We start from the raw sequence: 24602 nt of genomic DNA on the forward strand, positions 1-24602 counted from the left end.
AGCCCAAAAAGATTTTCTGAAGTTAAGACAAAAAATAAGATTTTTCCAACAAAGAACTTCAATAGAGGAAATAAAGGAAAATATAATCATTTGGGGGGATCTAGCTCATCACTTGGCAAATCAAGTGTAAGAAATATTTAAAAGTGCATACACAGAAAACTTGAGGTAAAAATCACAAAAGAAACAAATGTGGAGGATTGAATGAGGGGGAAAAAAAAAATCTCCAGAAAAGGTACTAACAGATGGAGGAGTAACAATTACAGAAGATATTTTTCTAAAACTAAAAAAAAAAAAAAGTCTGCTGATAGAAACAGCTTACCAAATTCAATTTGAACTAATTGGGATAAAAGAAACAACTCAAAAGAGAATAAATTACCTCTCCCTCTCCCCCCAGAATCAGAGAGTAAATTTGGAAATTCAGCTGCAACAATGTAACCTAAAAGACAGTATAACCAAAACTACATTCTTACTAAGAATCCTATTTCAACCAATATATTATTCTCCTCCCAAAACGAAAGACTATGTGACGGTATCTATCACTCACATACCCATCCAAGGAAATTAATCAAGAAAAGATACCAACATAACAGCAAATGACTAAAAACAGAGACTTCAAGATATGGGGAGATGATAATGGGAAGTAAACAGTGGTGAGTTGATGATTGCTGTATAGTATAATTAACTCTGAATTGGATCAAGACTACCTGGGAATGTACAATGTTAAGAGCTATATACAGATTGGTGAAACAGAATAGATATCCAATAAGAGAAATGCCAATACAGACTTGAATAAAAACTATTAAATGAAATGTGATACCCATGAGAGTATCACGAAAAGATTTTTGTCTGTTTTCTTCACTACTATATACAAAATACTGCTGTAATACCACCACTTACATTTAACAGTAACAAATAGGAGTTGCTCAAAAATATTCACTAAGGAATGAATCAACAAGGAAAAGTCAAACTGTTCTAATATTAATGGAAGAAAGAGGAAACAAGGGATAACAGGGGAAAGTGAAGGTAATCCAAAGATGTCACATTATGATGAAGCCAGAGGGATTCTATCAGATATCCAGGGATACTACCAGGGGAATTAAGATTGATATTCATACAGGAAAAATCACCACAAGGCTCTAAAAAAAGCCCATGCAGAGATAGAAATTCAATATATAGAAAAGACAGCATGACAAATCGATAACAAACAGACTCTTCAATAAATTGTGATGCTATAACCACTTATTCATTTGGGAAAAGAAAAAAAAGAATGTCTATCTCTTATTGAACAATATCAATTTCAGGTAGATTAACGACCTAAACATGATAAGCAAAACTTAAAAAATTTGTAGAAGAGTAGAATATGACCATGGGGTAGAGAGAAATTTCTTCAATTAAAAATTAAGCAGAGAATACAAAAGGATAAATATGCTTGACATTAAATTGAAAATAACATATGGGCAGTATTAAAGCCATGAACTAGGTAAGATTACTAAGAAAGTGAAATAAATGTAGAAAATCTAGACTAAACTGTATCTTCGATGTCATATATCTTATATGACTAAGGTACGTGAACATTAAGGTATCTCAGAAACACATTTAAATAAATAAATAAACAATCTCATTTGAACCAATGAGTAAAATGGGTTAGGGCACAAATTAAATGAGTTACAATTATACACAAAATAAGTATACCACAAAAGAGATCAGACACTTAGCTCTGTTCAGATAGTTTATACATGTGTGAGTTGTTTTAGTCACTGAGCCTGGATGAAAGCAAATTTATGATTCAGAGAAATCCAATTTCATTAATAGAATAAACAACTCAAAAATACATTTATTATTTTAATAGTAAGTCTATTAATCATACGGAATGTGAAAGATAGTAAGCTTCTCAACTGACTAAGGAAAAAGATCAGAAGTTACACATGAATACTCACTAGACAAGTTGTAATGTTACTTATACTAGAGAGATGATGATATCTGCATTGTTTTTACCTAGTGAGCAGTTGCTTTGCATCCTCCCATCTGTTGAACAACGTAACATGGTGCCAACCACACGGCCTCCCACAACAATGACACGTACATCCCGTCCATGAGACTCTTTAACATACTTCTGGAACAAGTATGGAGCTTCATGACGAATAAGATGGCTTAGATCAGCCAAGTGGTGCTTATCTCGGGCCAAGAATACAGCTTTCCCTGTGATTGAAAAAGAAAAAAATACGTAAGTCATCAAACTGCTGGCAGATGGTATCTATTACCTCCATTTTCTTACATACCAATTTGCTCTTTCAGAACCAATTACTTTTTAAAAAGTAATACAGCTATGATAATTGTGAGACAATGCAAAAATGCACTAAGACAATTACTAATCTTCTACCACTCCCTCAATCCAGAAACTTAACAGCAATCTAAAATTTATTTCATTGTCCAAAATGTGAAGTAGAGGATTTACATCTTTATTACTCCCCAGACAGCCAATAATGTCAGACTAACGTATTAGCAAAACACACCCGAGTTAAAACATATACCTTACACGTTATAATACGTATATTAATACTATATTAGTATATAGTAAAATAGTTTATTACTGCATACTTCTATTTATGAATTCTATGATCTGTTCCATTGCACTGCTTATCTATTTTCATGCCAATTGAAGTGTCTATTTTGAGTCATGGTTATAAATCTTTTGATATTCTTCCTATGAAGACAAGAGGGATCTGTCTCGTGTCACTGAATCTACTACTTGACTTCTGAGGCAAGATCATAGGAAGTCATGCAGCTTCTTGTTTATTAAAGCATTCAGCATGGAGACCCAAGACTCCTTGGCTGCCAGACTGTAGAAGCCTAGTAATAGTGATGCAGTGAGCAGTCCCAGCTAAACCCTGATCCAACAACCCCTGTATGGCAAAGTACTAAACCCTAAGAAATTTTTCAGTTTCGGAATCATTTCACGCTTTAAGAAATCTTCCCTTAACCCAAAGTGATTGAGGTATTTGTCAGTAAGTGAGTGTCAGTGAGTTGGTGAGACATACTGTCTTCTAAAGCTTCATAGTTTTGCCTTAATCATTAAGTCTTCAAACTATCTAAACTAAGGTGGGGAGACAGACTGGAGTTAGTATTCTATAGTCCTTGAATTATTGAGGATGAAGATAAAGACAGTAACTTCAGACTCAGCCTAAATTAAATAGGTATCTTAAAATCTCTAGAATAATCACTAAATGACCAGAAATAGCCCCCAGTAAAACTAAACAACTGATAGATAGTAACCTATCTAAGGTGTGGTAACATGTACCTAACAATTTCCCTCCAATTATTTTCAGAGGTCCTGTTTCAAAAGTGAAAAATTTCAACAGGAAACAAGACTACTATCCAGTCAATAGTTATAGGTAAATAGAAGAGAAACAACGAAAAAAATTATTTTGTATAACACACTTATAAGTAATTCAAGAGTAATTTCAAAATTATATACTATAGCAACAACTCATACACACCTCGATGACCCCGTGTATTCTTCACTACCATTGGGAACTCCAGTACTTCTGCCTCATCAATCATTTTAGCAAAATTTTCATGACCACCTGGTTTGAGCAACAAGGAGTAATTTAGTAACAGCAAGAAACGTGTTTTGTGCTAAATTTTATCAACATAACAGAGAAACGTGGGAGAAGTAGAAGGTAAGAACCTAATGGTTAAATTTTGTTTTTCTTGGAGAAATAAATAAAAGTTGAAAGTACAGTTATATTATCAGTTAAGTAAATTTTAAACTGGATAACTAAAACAAAATTCCTAATTCTATGCCTTTTTTTTCATATTTTTATCCCTATTCCTTCCTCACACAAAAAAAGTCCCATGATTTACTTTTTGCAAATTACCTGTCTGGATTAAAAAAATAGAAGAACTCATTTAAGACTGAAAGATGCTGCAATCTATCCCTCATTCCCACCCTGCCCTCCCTGACTCCTCCTCCTCCTCTCCTTCCCTTCAATATTAACCTCCATTATTAATCAGTCTTTTCTACACTGAATTACTCAGTAGTCATGGATTAAGTCCTGTTTCTTATTGTATTCATTGCCTCAGAACTAATAAGATAGTAAGAGTAGAACAAATAATGAATTATACCATGAAAAAGTTCATTAAATAACTGTAATATCATAAACCTGTATCTTAGAGAAATTAAGATTCAGTCCCCAAACTTTAAATCTTCAATATTAGGTGCATAGAAAATATTTGTTATTTTGGTTAATCCTTTTCTCCTTTCTAGTCTTTTAAAATCAGAATTGAAGGTCCATGATATCAGCTTAATATCCCAAAAGTATAAGGAAGACACAATTCTCAAACTATTACTATAGTCTATAATTTTACAATACTAAAGACAGTAATTATATCCATATATGTCATACAGACTTGGGTGAAACAGTAAAAATAAGAAAAGCATAGAGACTTCTTTTTGAAGCCCAGGGTTAACTCTCCAAGCATTCTACCAGACATTTCAGAAACAGATTTAAAGAAAAGTCAGATCCTTTCCAAACTAGAAGAACTGGAAAGGCAGGAAATATATTAACATAATATCGCTTACTGCAGTGTTACTTAAAGTGTGGTCCAGTAACCTGCTATCTGTTTTTAACTTCTTTGCCATTGATATGTAATTATCTAAACATAAAAAGAATAATAAACACAGAGGCTTTTACAGCAATTAGCACAGCTATACTCTTTTTATTGTACTTAAGAGTACTAAAACACAGCAGATTAGTCCTGGGGGGGAAAAATTACCACAAAGTTTTAGAAGCACTACTTTAAAGTATACCTAGTATAGAGTCATTTTCCTTAAAAACAGGAAAACAAAGATAAAATATCAGGAAAATGGTAATAAATATAAGAAATTAAAGATGTCATCAAATTCTATTATCTTTTACTTCAGGGATACACAGACTAAGGACGATGGGACAGATTTGGTCACTGTCTCCTTCTATAATAGATCTATTGGAACAAAGATACACTCACTTGTTAAACATTATCTAAATCAGTTTTCAGAGGACTACCCAGGGTCACATAAGAATGTATGACCTGGGAAGTCTAAAATATTTACTCCTTGGACCTTTACAGGAAAGGTTTGCTAATTCCATTCTGCCCGTGTAATAAAAATCTTAAGACAGATTTGTAATACTCCTGCTTATTTTGCTAAAACTTAGTCATTTCCATAATCAGTTCTTTAGGAAATCTTATACTACATAAACCTATTAGTACAGTATATCTTTCAAAACCATGTGTGCAGTAAAAAACTTAAGCTATATACTCTTTTTAATGAACTTACCATAAGAAAAAGTATCTGGAAGAGGAACACCATGGCCAGCCAACTCTTGAAATGTCCAAAACTTATTAACACAATTCAGGATGGCTTGAGGTCGGTTCATCAACCGACATCCCATTTTCTCTAGATGGCGCAAAACAGTGATGTCACTATCACTCTGCACCCAAGGGGTTGGTACTCTCACTACCACCACCTGGGGGTAGGCAGTAATTAGTTCTCCATTGATCCGTAGACCTGAAATACATAGGCAGGAAGCCAGAATCTTTAAAAGGGAATATACAATAAAATGGAGGAATAGAAATTGATCATAGCTTGAGTCACAAAACTAAGTATACTATTTTGTAAACCTCCAATTGGAACAGAGAGACATTTTTCCCTCATTAAATTACTTTGTATGAAAAACTGGTTAAATGTTAGGCTACATGTCAATAAAATTAAGTACTACACAGCCAGTGAAAAAAATGTCATGGGGTCCAGCAAGATGGCTACAGAGTGAAGATTCAAGGTTCATCTCACCAGATACTCAACTAAGAAAATATAAAGCCACTACAATTAGAAATAATGGTGCTAAGAAACACTGTAGCTAATGTAAAAAAAAAAAAAAAAAAAGACTGAGGACTTTAATAGCAGACAAACAAAAGGTACAGAGAAAATTAACAAGCAAGAACACACAAATAGAACAGTGCAGAATTTTTTTTAAAAATGGAAGTAGCGTAAGAGCCCTCTGGAACAACTTAAAGAGAAATAATGTCTGTATCATGGGGGGGTGGGTTTCCTCACAAGAAGAAAAGAAAGGCATAGAAAATTTATTTAAAGACATAATCACTGAAAACCATCTCAATCTGGGAATGTGATCAAGAGGCCCAAAGAGTTCCAAACAAAATAATACCAGACACACAACAAAAAACAATTAAAGCTATTGAGAACCAACAACAAGGACAGAATATTAAAAATGTCAACAGAAGAAAGGGTAAACATAAGGGCACACCAGATTGTCAATGAACTTTTCAATGGAAATATTATAAGCACAAAGAGACTGAAAGTACTTAAAGACTCTCAGCCCAGAATTCTTTTTAAAAAATATCTTTATATATATATAAATAGTATATATATAAATATATACATATTTTACATCATTGTTCATTTTTGTACAATGTTTCATTTCTTCTCTCAGGTGTAGTCCTGGTAAAATGAAGCTGGAAGGGATTATGCTCAGTGAAAATAAGTCAGAAGGAAAAAGAAAAATATTGATGGTTTCACTTATAGGAGGAATACAGAGGACCCAAATAAAGGATAAGAAAAATAATAAACAAAACTAGCAGGCAACTAAAAATCAGAGACATTCTGCAGGGGAGGGAGAGAGAGAGGGATCAAAACAGGAGGCTTAGGAAGAGCACAAGGGACTATGGTCCATCCCGGAATTCTTTACCCAGTAAGATTTACATTCAAGACAGAGTAAGAGAGCAAGGAGCTTCAATGAAATAACAGTAAGTACAAATGTTTTTGTCCTCAGGAAACAAGATACAGAGAACTGATAGGTTCCTTGTTCGGTGGTAATTGTTTTTCTTCCATCTTCTAGTATTCTAGAGGATTTTTCAAGACTTCTGGGATCTTTTAAAAACTTACTGATTTTTATGAATTTTCAACACAGGTTTCAAGTCAAGGGGCTGTACACAATGAAAAACACACAAATCTCTGTCAAAATTAGACACTCAAAGACAAATGGGAATATGTTACTAGAACACAGGAGACGATCAAGGATTTTTACTTCTGAAAGGATAATTAATTGATAACAACTAATTCTAAATTCATGAATCCATAATGATTAGGGCAAAAGGGGACCAAAGTCCCACTTGCCCCTCTGGTGGGATTACAACATAAATCCCCAATAAATAAAGAGGAAAAATTATATTTATCCCACTTTCTCAGGAGGATCTAAATATAGTTTAAAAGTAGGAAAACCCCTTCTTTGGAAAAGAATGCCAATTAACACAGAAAGAATGGCAAAATTAACAAAAACTACTTTGCCAATCCCAATGAAATGAATGAACCTAGCAAAGATCATCAGAATGCTGAAGGCATGAAAGAAAAAGTTAAAAATCATTGCAACAGATAATACAAAAACTCTTTCCCAGCTGTCTAATCCATCAATGAAAGTGGAACAGACCCCCATTTGTGCCTCTTGGCTACATGCACAATGAAGCATCAACCATTACCTATGAAGTACCATTTTCTTTTTTTTTTTTTTAATTTTTTTTTTAGATTTATTTATTTATTTATACAAGCACTGGGTACAGTCAGAAGCGCAGGAGGGTGAGAGAATTCACCAGAGCCAGAGCAGGGAGCAGAGCAGGCAGAAGGACTGAAGTACACTGCTGAGGGGAGCAGCGGACGGCAGGAGAGGTCTGCATGCCATGTGGGACCCTCCTCCGGTGGCCGGGGAGCAGCCGGGGATTGAACCGGCACTGCAGAGGCTGCGGGCAGCTTTGCAACCCAGCACTCAACCGCTGCGCCACCGGGGAGGCCCTGAAGTATCATTTTCACACAAAAATTATCAGACAAATCCAGGAGCTTATTAAGATGATAAAGAATTGCTCTGATTACTTCAAAAAGTTGATGTCACTGAGGAAATGAAAGTTGTTCTAGAGTTTAAAGATTAAACAGTATATCCAAACACAACGCATGAGCCTAAACAGAGCCTGAATTGAAAAGAAATCCTTTTAGGATCAACTGAAAATCTGACTCTAGAGTACGTATCAGATGACATTAAAGCATTACTCATTTTCTTAGGTATGCTACTTGTACTGGATTATATAGGACAAACACATCAAAAAGCATAGGATTATATTTGGAAAACACTGAAGTATTTTAGAGGTGAAGTGACAGGAAGATGGCTAGTAACATCTCCAAATGAAAAACACTAAAAAAAAGTCTTTATAAGGCTGATTATGAATGATATTTTTAAAAAGTTAAGAATCCATTCTTTTAATATATATGCCTTTATCTATCTGCTTAGCTCCTTCTGACAAGATATACTGTATTTCCTATCAAAATAAATGTTTAATATCCTCGGCAATCCTTCCCCCCCCCAACAGTTTTCAAGTCTTAGCTATTAGATAGAAACAATATTTTTTTCTTCAAAAGTATGCTCTTTTGGGAATGACAAAAAATAAATAAAATTCATTTCCCAACTCCCCCATTTGCACTATAGAAAGAAACAAAAGGGAAGACTCTAACAGTGTACCTCATTATCACTGAGCTCTGCCAAATTGCAGTTGACAGTCACATGTTTAAAGAGAGAGAAGAGAAAAGAAAAAAAGAAATGAGGAAAATAGAAAGCAAGTAAGTAAACAATTGGATTATGGCTGACAATTTTAAAAGCATCTTTTTTGAAGGTAGAGACCAGCTAGCTTCTTTTGTAAGTATTGTCAAAAGATACAGTCAAAATAACCAACTATCCCCAAAATTGGTCAAAAGGGGAAAAGATTTACTTAAAGGTAAGAAATATGATTCCACTAGGTAAAATAGTCAGTTTGTCTCCTTATACTTTATATATACTAACATTCAAGTTCTACACCTTCAGCTTTTCTATATCTAGATAGTAAAATGAAAAAGGCTCAGGAGAAATACTTCCAAGCAATTGATAAACAAAACGACAAAATACCGAAAGTGACTCATTTATCCATAATTCTTTTTTTTTAAAGATTTATTTATTTGTTTGTTTGTTTGTTTGTTTGTTTATGCAAGCACTGGGTACAGTCAGAAGAGCAGGAGGGTGAGAGAATTCACCAGAGCCAGAGCAGGGAGCAGAGCAGGTAGAAGGACCAAAGTACACTGCTGAGGGGAGCAGCAGGTGGCAGGAGAGGTCTGCGTACCATGTGGGACCCTCCTCGGGTGGCCGGGGAGCAGCTGGGGATCGAACAGGCGCTGCAGAGGCTGCAGGCAGCTTTGCAACCCAGCACTCAACCGCTGCGCCACCGGGGAGGCCCTATCCATAATTCTTTTATTCATTCAAAAATATTTCCTAAGCATCTACTTTAAGATAAGCTGAGACTTGAATCAAAGTACTGACCCCACCTGAAAAGTTTTCAGGAAGATAACTGTTGATATGGTGAGGTAGTGTTGGAGTGACTGTTACTAGCAATTCAGCTTGGAAAACCATGTATCCCCTTTTTGTTCTCCACCTGTAATCATGTTTATCTGGTTTATTTAATATTGATACATAAGGGTTCAATATTAAAAGCAAGAAAATAAACTTCTATTTTGCTAATTTAGCATAAACTTGTTTTTCAATACTTTCATCTTAACGATTTGAAAACTGAAAGTTGAAATTACTATATCCATACTAATTATTACACTTTTTTTTTAGAGATTTATTTATTTATACAAGAACTTGGGTACAGTGAGAAGCACGGGAGGGTGAGAGAATTCACCTGAGACAGAGGAGGGAGCAGAATAGGGAGACAGACCGAAGACACTGCTGAGGGAGCAGCAGGTGAGGCAAGAGAGGTCTTTCATGCCATGTGGGTTTCTCCCTGGCCAGCTAGGAATCGAACCCATGCTGCAGAGGCTGCAGACATCTTCACAGCAGCGGAGGCCCTTCCCATAAAATAACAAATTTTCTAAAATGTAAAGAAAAACTATATAGACTGTAAGTGGAAAAATGTATAATTTAAGTCACTGTTACTGAAGCCAGTCATAAAGATACACTGCAGTCTTTCCCCTTGTAGAAAAGGGGAGAAGGGGAGAGACATTTTAATACAAACAGAACATTGTTTAAATGTTGAGCCCTACTACCCAGTTTGAAAAAGGGTAAAACTTCTTTTGTACAGTGGCTCTTAAAGACAAATTTTTATAACAATCTTTGGTACCCAATTTTTGATAACTAAGATTAACTCTCACAACTACATATATCTATAACTTTCTGAATACAGCTATAAATAAAAATATAACTGTAAAATATTTATGTAGTTTTTCAGTAGCTACAAATATTAATAAGCGTAAGTTATGAAATAAAGAAGAACAAAGGGGGAAAACTGTATCAAATTTAAATACTCAACATTTCAGAGAAAACTACAGGGAAAGTAAAATTAAAGTTTTCCTCAAACCTTTCATTTGGGCCCCAAATAGCAAAGGATAATGATGAGGAGATAATATAGGGAAAAACAGAAAGTGAGTAAATCTACTCCAAGATTCTCTGGCATATAACAAGGACTCCACATCTCATCCAAATCCTACTTCAAATGTGCAACCTCAGGCAAGTTATTTACTGTCTCTGCCTCAGGTTATTCATCTATAGTACAGTGAGAGTGATTTCTTTATACAGTTGTGGTAAGTATTAACTTGCTTAACATTAAAGAAGAAGTGTTGGCTTTTAATAAGTATAAAGGTAAAGTAACTAGAAACTAACGAGTTCCATGAGAGATGGAATCTCACTGTCTTGTTTAGAGGTACATTCCCTACCACTACATGGCACATAGTAGGATGCTCAGTTATCACTGACTGATTATTTATTACTATTTTACTGAAATTTTAACTTATCTCAGTTTTTAAGAAGTAGAGCTGGGGATTTAAATCCAGGTTTGATTTAAAACAAGGTAGACTGTCCCTAAAAATACCAGTCAACTCAAAATCAAAACACCACCTCCAAGGTAAATTAAATCATCTTACTATCTAAAGATATTAAGGAAGAAGGAAGAAAATCAAAAAGAGCAGAAATTAATTAGACAGAAATTTAAACATAAGTAGAAAAGACCAGTCAAGCTAATAGTTTATCCCTAGAAAACATAAATCTCTTAACTTCCTGGAGAAACTAATGTAGAAAAAAAGAGGGCCAAATAAAGCCAAGAATGAAAGGAGAATTAATATATATCCTGCAAACATTAAAATGATAATGAAAAGATTTTTTTAGGAAATCAATCTGAATAATCTGAAAATTTAGATAAAATGTACAAAAAAAACAAATAAAAAACCCAAAGTCAACCTCACTGATGAACACAAAAGCAAAAATTTTCAACAAAATAGCAAAAACTTGAGCCCCACAATACACAACAGGTACTTGATTTATTACAAAGTACTATTATTTTCCCAGCCCATCTTAGTAACTAAACTCACACTTTTCTAAATTGTTCTTTAATAACTTGTCACTTGGATCCTCTCAGAGAATAATCAGATCAACCAATTTCACAACTTCAAAAGCACTGAACATGAACAATAGAATATCATGGTTTCATGTCACCAATTATAACTGTCTCATTTACTGAATATTTACCATGTGTCATACACTGTACCAGGGCATTTTATATACATCTCAAGAAATCCTATGAACAACATTACAGTGTGGGCCTTTTAAATTTTATTCCTACTTTTCAGTGAGACAATTTAACAACAGATTTCATTTCCATTAAGTAAATGAGTCAAGACAGTCTGACCAATTGTATAAGATTTAGTTTGATAAACAAAACAACCTGGTTATGTACATCCAACTAGTTCTAAAGCTCAACCTTTTTTCACTAGGTCCCTAGCTTGCTGATTTCCTAAGCAGCTTGACAGCTGGAATAATCCTTTTTGAAGGAATACTCTACTGGTTAGGTTAGACCTAATCCCAAATACTGGAAAGCTCCTATATTACTTTATTTACCTTGAGATTTGAAAGCCTCCTTTATACCTTTGCTTTAAGTTCCCCAACACCTTCAGAAGTCCTTCTGGTTTCCTACTTCCAAATTCCTCACAGTTTTTCTGTGGCAATTCATACCAGATTCCCAAAGCTATATTCTCAACAAGACCATGGTTCCAAGTGAATAAAGGTAATTACTTAATTACCAGTTTCACACTGTGTATCATGGGTTATTAGATTCCCATTCTGGAGTGAGAGAGGTAGTTTCCTAATTGCTTTCTGCACTATCTCAGTCAAGCAACCAACTCTCTGAAGGTCTGCTATTTGCAATCGGCTTCCTGGGCTTAATTTCTGTATTGGCTAAGGTTATTTGATTTGTAAGCAACTAAAATAGTCCAGTTAATTTAAGCAGGAAAAAAAAACAACTAATGAATGGATATAAAATTGTACAGAGAATGCTGAGAAGCCCAGACTCAGAAAGTTAGTTCTGGGAAACTAGGAAGGGGGAAATTCCTTGATGTGACACCTAGAATCACATCAAGGTGACAAATAAAAATAATTTCTCAGAGGAGATTCATGAGATTTTAGTATTAAAAAACAAAGGGTAGGGGGAGAAAAGAACCCTAGTAATTTTATCCACACTATAATATTTAATTCTCACAATTCTACATTTGGTATTCGGAAGCTTTTGGTTATCTTAGTAACAGCATTTAGTGGACTGGGATCAGTGATACTAGACTTTTTTTAATATTTCATTACTGTCTCATTACATTTCCTAATTTGCCTCCCTTCAATTGTCTATCAAAACAACTTTTACTTGGCCTCCCTGTTGGCGCAGGGGTTAAAGTCTCAGTGCTATCGAGCTATCACCAGCCACTGTGGCTGAGTTCAATCCCAGGCCAGGGAGCTACACACATGGCACAGACCTCTCCTGTTTTGCCCACTGCTCCCCTCTGCAGTATATTTCAGAAGATCTGCCTGTTCTGCTCCCCACTCTATCTCTGGTGAATCCTCTAACCCCTGCCTCCGCACCTCTGACCTATACCCCAGTTCTTCATGCATAAATAAAAATAAAAATAAAACTTAAAAAAAAAAAACACTTTTACTCAGAAAACTACATCCACATCTATAATGCTCAACATCACATATAAAAGTACAGACATTCCCAAGAGCGTTTGATCCCAAATTTGAAACAGTCAAAGCATTAGAGGCATAACTAATCCAATTCCTTTACTTTGCTGAACTACTTTGGAAAGGGATGGCAATCACTCTGATTAAGACAGGTATAGTCACTTGCTGCTGGCATAGAAGATCTCATTTAAGTACTTCACTGAAGAATTAATAACTAAAATGCAGACTGACTTGATATGCAGAGTATACATAATCAAGGTTCTTTATTACTTTGATAATAGAAGGTGGGGAGGGGCTGATCTCATAAGAGCTATTTCTTCCTGATGATTAAAGACAGTAAAGGTTTTCTCTTTGAATCCTCAAAAATGTATTTTCTGAGTTAAGGAAATACATAACTATAAATTCTAATAATTTAGTCAGTACCACAGTGTAAAAACCCCCAAAAAGTAACTCAACCTGGGTCATTCTTTGTCTAATTAAAATAGAAATAATCACAATGGACAGTGTACTGGAAAAGGGAACATTAGCATATTTATTGCTATACACTGTAATCATTTCTTTGATTTTTGTATAATGTCCATATCTCTACTTAGCTTAAAGAACATATGAACTATGTTCTTTCTCCCTCCTCCACCACCCCTTCCTCCTTCCCTCCCTTATAGACTGCCACAGTGTATACTTGGTCTGCTTGATAATATTTCACAGGTCCCTTAGACTCTCTCTGCATTTCTTCAACCTTTCATGGAGTGAGTCTCTTGTTTCTATTATTGTACTTCTTTTGGCCAGAATTTCTTCTTGGTTTGTATTTAAGAAATCTGGGATGAAAACTTTGTAAGTCTGATGATGACATAAATTACAAACACCCAAGTTCAATAAATTCCAAGAGTAATTCGAACTGATTCTTGAGCCTCCCTGGTGGCGCAAGGGATTAAGACTCAACCTATCAAGCTATCTGCAGCCACTGCAGCACAAGTTCGATCCCCGGCTGGACAGGGAGCTACCCAAATGGTGCAGCAGACCTCTCCTGACTTGCCCACTGCTCTCTTCAGCAGTGTATTTCAGTCAGTCCGCCTGTTCTGTTCCCCACTCTGTCTCTGGTGACTCCTCTCACCATCCCCACTCCTCTGTCCTGTACCTCAGCTTTTGTATGCACAATAAAATAAATCTTTAAAAATAAATAAATAATAATTCAAACTGATTCTCACTGAAATACATTATAACCACACTCTCAAAACCTAAGACAGAAACTTAAAAATTAGCAATAAACAGGGGATAGAAAAATAAGAACAAAATCAATGAAAGTTGGCTTCCAATAAAAGATTAATAAGAAAAAAGCCTCAACTTACTAAAATCAACAAAGTAGGGACATTGCAAGAGAAATAAAAATGATTATAAGTATTATGAATTGAACATTAAAAAAGTGAATATCCTAGATGAAATGGACAAATTCTTACAAACATAAAACTTAGTAAAAACAAATCATAAAAAAAAAAAAGAAAATATGAACAGACCTGTAACTAGTAATCAAAAAATATCCCAAAAGAGAAACAGCAAGGTTGACTCTAAGGCTTCAAGTAGAGGGTAAAAAAGATAACACCATTAACAGAAATAATACTGGAGCTAGAAAACATTTGAAATGGAAACTGAAAACAGTACTTAAAAATATACTGAGTAGCAGATCTGCTGCTCTGCTCCCCACTCTATCTCTGGTGAATCCTCTCATCCCCTGCAACTCTGGCCTACACCCCAGTTCTTCTATGTATAGACAAATAAAAATAAATCTTTAAAAAATAAATTCCCCTCCCGTCTATTTCTTAAACATTACAATCAGGTATTTAAAAAATACTAGTGTTTCCATTTCTTCTATAAAATATACTAGGTTTTAAGATTAGATGATACTTAGTAATGACAAAGCTATTAATTCCTTTGTTCTAATTATTCCTAAAACATACAGGTTCACCATATTCTAAGTAAAAATTAGAAAAGAAAAATCACTTAGTATAGACTTACCCAGGCTTCCCTGCTCAATTGTTAGAACCAGCTCATCCATTACCACAGCTCTAAATTCCAGTTCCTCCTCACAACATTTAGTCTTTAATGCTCGTAAGATCTCTTTTTGGGGATAGTCTTCCCTAATTCGACGATCTGTCAAAAACCACAGCTTGGCAGCCACAGAGCTACACATCTTGATCTGCTTATTCTTCCTTTCTTGGATTACTTCTTCCTGTAAACTCTTTCTAGATGGAAGAGAAAATAAACATATACAAGGTAAATCAAGAAATCTAATTTTTGGCTTTCATACAAATAAAACATAACAATACAAAAAGGATGACTCATTTTCCTGTTTCATTCAAATTAAAATTTCTTTATACACTATGAGTATGAAAACTGACATTTTGCATTTTCTACTGGGAAAATGCACTGCAACTTTATAATTCTGCAGGTAACTGAACAGAAACTCCCTATATTACATGTTGTCTATGAATACTCTTTAATCTGATAATCTACTTTTGTTTATCTGCCCCCCAAAACATAAATCTCTCAAAATATGAAACAAATAAGATAGCATTCAATGACAATATATCCCCATCTCTCCCATTACTATAAACTATAAAATTATGTGCTGTAGTTAGCTTTTTAATTCAGTGTTCTTTTTATATTGTTATACATAAATTATAAACATAATTTTAGGTATGTAGAAAATTCCATATTTTACTAGGTAAGTATCAATACTTAAGTCATTTACAGAACAATTTTAATCAAAATTACTTGGGAATGTAGGGAAAAAACTTTAAATAATCAAAATCCACTTGCTAAAATTTATTTCCATCAGAGGATAACATACTCAGTACTTTTTCTTTAAATAGATATTTTTTAAACATGTATTTATTAAAACTCAAAAGAGAACTTTCTTCCACAAATAGTGATGCTGTTCAATTTGTATCATGAGCAAAATGTTGAAGACCAGTTTCCTAAGAAGAAGCAAGTTAATAACATAACAGTTAGTTCCAAAAAAAAAACAACCCACAAAAACCTAATCACACCATGTACCTAATGTAGATATCTCGATGTTTCCTTTGAGTGTGGAATTGTTAAAACAACAACAACAACAAAAAAAAAAACCTTTAAATATTTGTTCTGGATAATTTTGGAAACATCGTGGCACTGGTTTCCAACAGTCAAAGACATCTCAGTGTCTCCCCACTTAACTTTCTAATCATATGTATGATGATTCAATCAATCATTGCATGAAGATGCATTGTGATTAGTAAGACATAAACAGTCCCCAATACAATGTAAGATGGGATGTTGCAGTCACTGTAATTGGGAATGTTCTGATACTATTATCTCTCAAGAAATACCCAGGCAAGAACACATAGGTTGTTTTCAGTGATATTACAGCCAAACAATAAAAATACTCCACGCTGCAATCCTGCAGTTGTGCAGCAACTCCATCTTGTACTCGCAGCAGCACCTCTGATATCCTCATGTCCAGGCTGTGTGTTTCCACACTGGTAGGCAACCAAGAACTGCAGGTTCAGGCTAGGATCCCTAAGTCCTTTCATTTTTCTCTCTAACAAGCCCCAAATTCTCCTGATTCTGGGGTTCTAACATAGAAATTATGTCCCCTTTCTGTTTGAGATTACTTGCTATAAATGGACCTTATCCTTTCACGCCAGGTCCTGAAATCTAGAACTGGAGGAATGCTCTCACCCTGCATAAGCAGATTCTAGGAAAGAAGCAGAGGTTATGCTAAAGAAGTCCAACATCAATGTCAATGATTGTAATTCCTCAAAGCCCACAACAGCAAGCAGCATGGCAAGAATCCAAGGACTGGTAAATTAACTCAGGACATCATTTCCCCCTAACAGTATCTTCCCTTGCACAGAGTTATGGCTGGCCATGTGGAATATATTTTCTTTATCAGCTTCCAGGAATTCTTGTATTACACCTTGCTTTTCATGTAAAGATTCAGAGGGATGACACAGTTTATTATCCTCTATCCTCAGCTCTACTGGTGCTGGTATCTTCTTCAAGTGATACCTCCAGAAACTAATGGCATTCCCTACTGGCAGGGAATGAAAGGGCACAACCGCTCCTCTGCTCAACGGTCCACTCCAGTTACCACAGAAGAGGAGCTTGCAATCCTTGTTGCCGCCACCTTCCAGCTGCTGCAACAGTGGCTATTCAACTTTTTTCAGGGAGCTCCACTGAGACAAATCAAACAATACCCGAGATACATGTGAAGTCTCTTCAACCCCCAAACTCTGCTCTCCTCCCCACCCTCTAACTCCTATCCTAGGAAGAACAGCAGCTTCTACCACAGCCATCCCCTTTCCTAATTATTATTTTAAAGCATCTACTTTTCCCATTCAGCAATATCCAGGAAAAAGAGCAAAAAAGCAGCTGAGAAGTTAAAAGCATTACTAGCAAATCTATAGAGTTCAGGAGCCCAAATTTAAATTAAATTCACTGAAAGAGTTCTTCCTTTCCCTGAACATGTAAAGGAATGGTTTGGTTATTCAATATTTGTAAGAAAAGCGTTTGTTCTAATAGTGTAAGATAAAGCATTTTCAAATATACACGTATACATAGGGGCATACTGTTTCTCCTTTTACACTGTAAATGCAAATCAATCTCATCCTCTATTTCTTTATTTTCCCAAGCTTATCAAAGAAAACAATGTGTAACTATCAGTACCAATAAATGCTACTGATAAAGCTGAAGTAGTTTTTTTGAAATAAAGGAAAAAGTCAACAAAGAGAACTTACTTTTATCTTAGAAATAATTATCCCATGCAAACTTCTAGATAGGCAGAATAGGAAACATCACTGCCATTTTCCAACAGTCTAGGCAAGGATAATTAAATGGGAATCATTTAAAAAAGTGCTTTGTTCATATTTTTCTCAAAAAGGCCCTTGTAAATAATCAGGTAGGGAAAAGCAAAATCACAATTAACCATTTGAATATATTTTTTTTTTTTTTTTTTTTTTAATTTTCTAGAGGCATGTCTTATTTATCTATTTGTTTGTTTGTTTGGTTTATACATGCACTGGGTACAGTCAGAAGCCGGGAGGGCGAGAGAATTCACCAGAGCCAGAGCGGGGAGCAGAGCAGGCAGAAGGACCGAAGTACACTGCTGAGGGGAGCAGCGGGCGGCAGGAGAGGTCTGCGCGCCATGTGGGACCCTCCTTCGGTGGCCGGGGAGCAGCCGGGGATCGAACCGGCGCCGCAGAGGCCGCGGGCAGCTTCGCAACCCAGCGCTCAACCGCTGCGCCACCTGGGAGGCCCCCATTTGAATATATTAAGGAACTCTTTCTATGGGGAAAATTCTTTATTCCAGATAAGACATAGCATACACACTCAGAACAGAAAGACTTATAAAGAACACACACACACACACAACTTAAATAGAAATTAGAATTTACTCCACTTGGTAATTACTAAGATGTGAATACAATTATATCACTCACTCTTGGATGTGACATACAGGATTTGGATCAGGCTTATCGATAGCAAATATGGGTATCTGAAATTTAGACACTCTTTCAGTTATTTTCCTTTGTTGTGACTTTTTTTTTTTTTAAGGTTTACTTATATATGCATACAAGAACTGGAGTACAGGCCCGAGGTGTGGGGGGTGAGAGGGTTCACCAGTGACAGAGTGGTGAGCAGAACAGGTGGATCCACTGAAATACACTGCTGAGCAGCGGGCAAGTCAGGAGAGGTCTGCTGTGCCATGTGGGTAGCTTCCTGGCAACGGGATTGAACTCATGCTGCAGTGGCTGCTAATAGCTTCACAGATTAAGTCTTAACCCCTTGCGCCACCAGGGAGGCCCTGCTGTGAACTCTTCATGCCTGACAGCTCCTTTTATATATAATGCCCCTTCTTCAACACCTGAATCTCCCATTGTGATGGTTAAATTTTATGTGTCAAATTGGGTAAGGTATGATAGCTAAATGTTCTGTCAAACATTTCTCTACATTTTTGATGTGAATGCATTTTGTAAATGGAATTAACATCTAACTTCACTGATGTTGACATGAGTAGAGAGATTATTCCTGTAATAGTTGAAGACCTGACACTAAGGTTTCCCAGAAAAAAAGGAACTCTACATCAAGACCGTAACATAGAAATTTTGCCCGAGTTTCCAGCCTTCTAGTCTGCCCCAGATTTCCAATTTGCCTGCCTCACAATCACATCAGTCAATTCCTTAAAATACATAATCTTGATAGTTATCTTTCACATACATATAATTTTCAGTTAATTCTGCTCCTCTGGAGTACTCATTCTAGTTAAGGCATTCAATTAAAAAACTTAGGGATCATTTTTATTTGCATTTCACTTACTGAAAACACCATACACACAAATCCACGTGCTCATACAAGCATATTCCACAGTAGTTCGACCTCCTAAACATCACGTGAATTTTACTCTTCATCTCCAGTTCATTTATGATGACATCTGAGAATACTTCAAAAAACAAAACAAAGCCTCCAAACAAATCTACCTTTCAGACTTTTCATATCTGATTTATTGAACACACTGTATTCTCTCATATCTGCTTTTGCCTGGTTCATTAATTTTTCCCTGACTCCTAAAGTCACCCTAATTCTTTGAGTCTAACATGATCTTATTTGTGTGTGTGTATGTGTATATATATGTATATTTGTATACATACATGCACACACATATATATCTCTCCTAGCCATTATCACACTGTGCTTTTATTTTTTTATTTTTTTTAAGATTTATTTATGCATACAAGAACTGGGGTACAGGCCAGAGGTGTGGCGGGCAAGAGGATTCACCAGAGACAGAGTGAGGAACAGAACAGGCAGATTTTGCTGAAATACACTGCTGAGGGGAGCAGCGGGTGAGTCAGGAGAGGTCTGCTGTGCCATGTGGGTTTCTTCCTGGCCAGGGATCGAAATTGTGCTGCAGTGACTGCGGACAGCGTCATAGGCTGTGTCTTAACCCCTTGAGCCACAAGGGAGGCTCTCTTTTTTTTGTTTTTTTATTTTTTTAAATAGGGTCTATCTGCCAGTGCCATACAAGACAAGTGTAGGAAAAAAGCATTAACAAAAAGGATGGGAAAGTAACTAATCCCTTGGGTGGAGAGGAAAGATTCCTCTGTAGATCTTACTAAAGGTAAGGAAAATAAATGAATGATAAAAATCTCAGAGAAGTCTCAGACACAACCAAACGATAGTGTTTTGATCCAGTTGCCCCATTACTCCAATGAGGTAATAGCCCAATGTTCATCAATAAGTGATCATTAAAGACTGTTCCTTTGAAACTTGTGTAAGTAGTTTCAGTACAATCTCGAACTTTAACTAAGATGCCACTTAAAATAATATTACTGTTTAGGTGTTCTGAAATTATAAAATGCCACTTTCTTTACAACATTAACATGGCAGTAGACTGAAATCTATGAAAGTAGGAGCAGGAGGCTAGATAGTTATCAAGGTTCACTTTAGCAGTAACAGAAATGTATGACAGTCCCTAGTCTCCTCCTTACACTGGAAACAATATACACAAAAAGAGACAAAGCAGATCAGGAAAGGCAACATTCAGGAATAGACAAATGCCTAGAAATTCTCCATCTTCATACAAAGAAAGAGGTCTAAGAAAACAGTAAACAATGCATATAGATGAAGTTAAAAAAAACATTCTCCATTTATAGCTCACAAATCACTTTCACATATTTTCTCATTTAATGTACATATACTAAAGTGAAAAAAGAATAATAATTTCCAAATTTTAAGAGGGGCTTACCCAAGCTATCACAATGGTTAAGCCAGGATTTAAGAGTTAAGGTTTCCTGATTTCTTGGTATACTCTTTCCTATTGTACTTAGATACAAAAGGGAATTATATAAAGAAAATAAATTCACAATTTGCGTGAATATACACACCAAAAACTATGTTGGGCGGTATATTGTATTGTCTTACTGAGTCCCACCACCACCTCTGACATATTTTTTTTTTTTTTTTAGAAATGGAAAGAGAGAACAGTTCTCTTAATTGGTAACAGCTTTTTTTTTTTTAAAGAGGCATGTACTTTTTTTATTTATTTATGATTTATTTATTTGTTTGTTTGTTTTGTTTATACATGCACTGGGTACAGTCAGAAGCGCGGGAGGATGAGAGACACCTCTGACATATTTTTGTCTTCACTTGGTGGGTGAAGCTGTTCTGGCAAAGAGGTTTAGTTAATCTTTGAAAATTCACAATTAGAAAGTGGTAGAGCCCAGAGTGACTTCAAATTCCACAAACTCTATGTTAGAGATTGCCGCTTGCCTCCCAATATACAGTTTTCTACTTATTCTCTACTAATAAACTACCTGATATTCAGTTGAGCACAATGCCACTTAACTAAAAGACTATATTCCCTGGGTTTTCTTGCAAAAAGATGTGGAAATATCAGTCAATCTTGGCACTGCATTGCACCTTCTGGGAAGCATACTGAAGAGGTATACTTCCTTGGTCTTTCTTCCATCCTATTAGCTGGAAAGTAGATGCTACGGCTACAGCTCTAACAACCATCTAGCTTATAAGGACAGTAGTCAACCCTAGGAAAAGCATAGTTATGTGTTGGAAGTTGAATCCCTGAAAATTGTGAAATGCCATGACACTGGACTGCCTACCTCTTGCAGGAGAACAAAATAAACTACCTTATGTCAATATTTGTTATTATTGATTCTATCAATAATATTCATTCTATAAGTCACGTCACCTTAACAAATATCTATCATTCCCTGCTCCAATGTTACAGGAAATTATTCCCCTGATATCAAGGTTTACATATCAGCAAATAATGGTAATGTTTATAAGTTGGACCTTCTTTTTACACTAATAAATCATCTTATATTTGATTATTATATTTACCTTTATTTCTGCAAAATCCCCGAAAGATTATTTCTACATTCCACTTCCTCCCCACCCCCCAACAAAAAGCAAACTACTCAAAGTCAAAAATTAGTCATAATGTTGGTTATACTAAAAATCTAACAGAACTACTAAATACATAAAGCTACACAATTAGATAATGCAGCCAATTATTATTTGTGCACCTACTACACACTCCCAAAAGATACAGTGGCAAGCAAAATAAACATAGTCCCAGTCCAGTTCTCATAAATTTAAAGATGATCTTATGTTAAAAAGACAGTCCACATCACTACATTAGGAAAATGAAAATCAAAAACATGAAAATGCTCACACATACTGGGACCATTCCTATCAATAACAAGTGGAAACTAAGTTTTGGGAGGATGTAGAGAAACTGGAATGTTTGCAAAATACAAATGGTAAAGTAAAAATGGTGTGGTAGGTATGGAAAACAATATGGTGGATCCTAAAAAATTATATGATTCAACAAATCCACTTTTAGATATATATGCAAATGAAAGTAAAGGTATTTTTACTCCATATTCTTAACAATTTTATTCACAATAGTTGAAAGGGGAAAGCAACAGAAGTTGATAATAGTTGAAAAAATAAGCAAAAAAAAATTACATACATACATGCGCGCGCATACACACACACACACACACAGCCATAAAAAGGAATTAAGTTCTGATACATGCTACACCATGGATACCTTCAAGACATTATTTCGGTATCTAAAATTAGTTAAACTCATAGAGAATAGTAGTTGCCAGGGGCTAGGATACTGGGGGAATGAAAAGCTACTGCTTTACCCATGTATAATGTCAGTTTCACAGTTCTAAGATGTATATGATGATGGCTACACAGCAATATAAATGTACTTAATACCACTAAACTGTGTACTTAAAAATGGTTAAGATGATCAATTTTATGTTTGTGTTTTTTTACCACAATGAGAAATCTGGAAAAGGAAAAGTAATGCCCTGAGCAAATAAACATGCAAATTTTACACACTTGCAACAGAAGGGTCACAAAAATGTTACCTTTCACTTAAAATGCCTGTAGTTTAGTTACTAAAATTTCTAAAGTAGTCTGTGGTTGTGGTTACGTTTTCACTGGGCTCCAAATAAAATGTACAATAATTTTGTCTAATGGAGGAATGTTACATCAAGTTTATCTCTGGAATGTGGAAAAAATGTTCCTGAGATGCAAGCATAGTATAACTGAAAGCTTATCATATTTAACATGTTAACTCTTGGAACATCCTTCCAAATTTTTGTGGGAAATTGTTGGTGAGCTATTAATATACTCAAACCAAAGGTTCAGCTTTTATAGGTACAGCTAACTAAATCACATGTCAAAGGAATAAGCTACCAAGTGAGAACGCTAAAATATCAGGGAAGAATTCCAAGGTTGCTATTTGGGCAAACCTGCATGAATTTTTAAGATGTAGTTTTCTGATGTCTGAAAAGTTGCTGGCCATGAGACAGCAGAAAAGTAAGAAAGAAATTGTCTGCTGTTATGCAGGAAATGCATATTTCATTTTAGAAAAACATGAAACTAAGAAGGAGCAAAGGGGGAGGAAGGAGAAGAGAAGCATAATGAAATGTAAGGAGCTGAAAAGAAAAAACATTTATTGAAGGGCTAAGTTTGGCTTTCGATTTTTGGTGGGGGGTCACTACTAGATGATAGGCTACTGCTTCTGAAAGAAAGGTTGTAAAAATTAATTAAGCATAACAATGTTATACAGATTAGCCAATTCATCAATTCACTCTAGAAATTGAGAGAGCTGACTGACAAGATGAAATGTCAATGAAGTTAGACTGTAAGCTCCATGAAGACAGAATTCATATGTTCCCTGTTATACCTACTGGGCAATAAAAAACGCCATGAGACAGACAAAAGTTAAGAATTGAGTTATTTTAAAGGATTTTGTTATAATGAATCACAAATTATACTTTCCATATAGCTATTTTCAATATTATGCCAGGGAAACCTTCCACTGTAAGATCTAAATGTAGCTAATTAATAAACATTAATATTTTTCTCCAGTTCCTCTAGAAAAAAGAAACAGAAAAACCAAACACAAGTCTAACTAATGCTACTTTTCATCATCATTATACAAGTGATCCTAAAAATAATGACTTTTGTTAACAGTTAAGGTTAGGAGGAAGAAAAAATTTCAGCAAGAGGAAGAAAAGATACAAGTAGATATAAGCAGATGGGTTCCATGCAGACCAGGCTCAAAGGGAGTAGAGCTGGCTAGCTCTGTGGCTTTTGTCCTCCAAGCCAATTTTGAAAGGAGAAAAAACAAAACAAACCGAAAAAAAAAAAAACAAAAACAACACACAAAAAAACCCACTGGAAAAGAAAGCATTAAAAATAACACCATGGCACTAGTTACCATGAAGCCAGAAAATCTGTCCTTTTCTGTAAACCTAACAGCTTTACACTGATATATATGGCACATGGATCTAAAATACAGTACGTGCAGACATTTTTGAAGGTACTGTATTATTTCTTAACAACCCTTAATATGACAAGCAGGGAAATTCCCCAAGTTATGAAATACAATTTCCCCAACATCTGTACCTAATCTCCTCTATTCAACCTTTCCTGAAACAACTACACATACCAGTAAAACTA

The 24602-nt window shown here is 35.3% G+C and overlaps 1 protein-coding gene across 5 annotated transcripts in view; it reads right to left on the reverse strand.

The window, feature by feature from the left end:
• RIMKLB (ribosomal modification protein rimK like family member B) overlaps positions 1-24602 on the reverse strand; it is a 101347-nt gene that overhangs the window by 10492 nt on the left and 66253 nt on the right. For all 5 annotated transcript variants that reach the window (XR_008552273.1, XR_008552272.1, XR_008552274.1 and 2 more), the window contains exons 2-5: positions 15072-15298; positions 5318-5548; positions 3498-3584; positions 1996-2199 (exon numbers count right to left, since the gene is read on the reverse strand). Coding sequence is in view for 2 of the 5 variants with exons in the window: in XM_037514385.2 (XP_037370282.1) it covers positions 1996-2199; positions 3498-3584; positions 5318-5548; positions 15072-15246 (697 nt within the window). In the remaining 3 variants the exon portion in view is untranslated. The remainder of the gene's footprint in view (positions 1-1995; positions 2200-3497; positions 3585-5317; positions 5549-15071; positions 15299-24602) is intronic.

The sequence above is a fragment of the Talpa occidentalis genome, unplaced genomic scaffold (assembly GCF_014898055.3).
Source record: "Talpa occidentalis isolate TD23 unplaced genomic scaffold, MPIMG_talOcc4v2.1 talOcc4.16, whole genome shotgun sequence".
Lineage (NCBI taxonomy): Eukaryota > Metazoa > Chordata > Mammalia > Eulipotyphla > Talpidae > Talpa > Talpa occidentalis.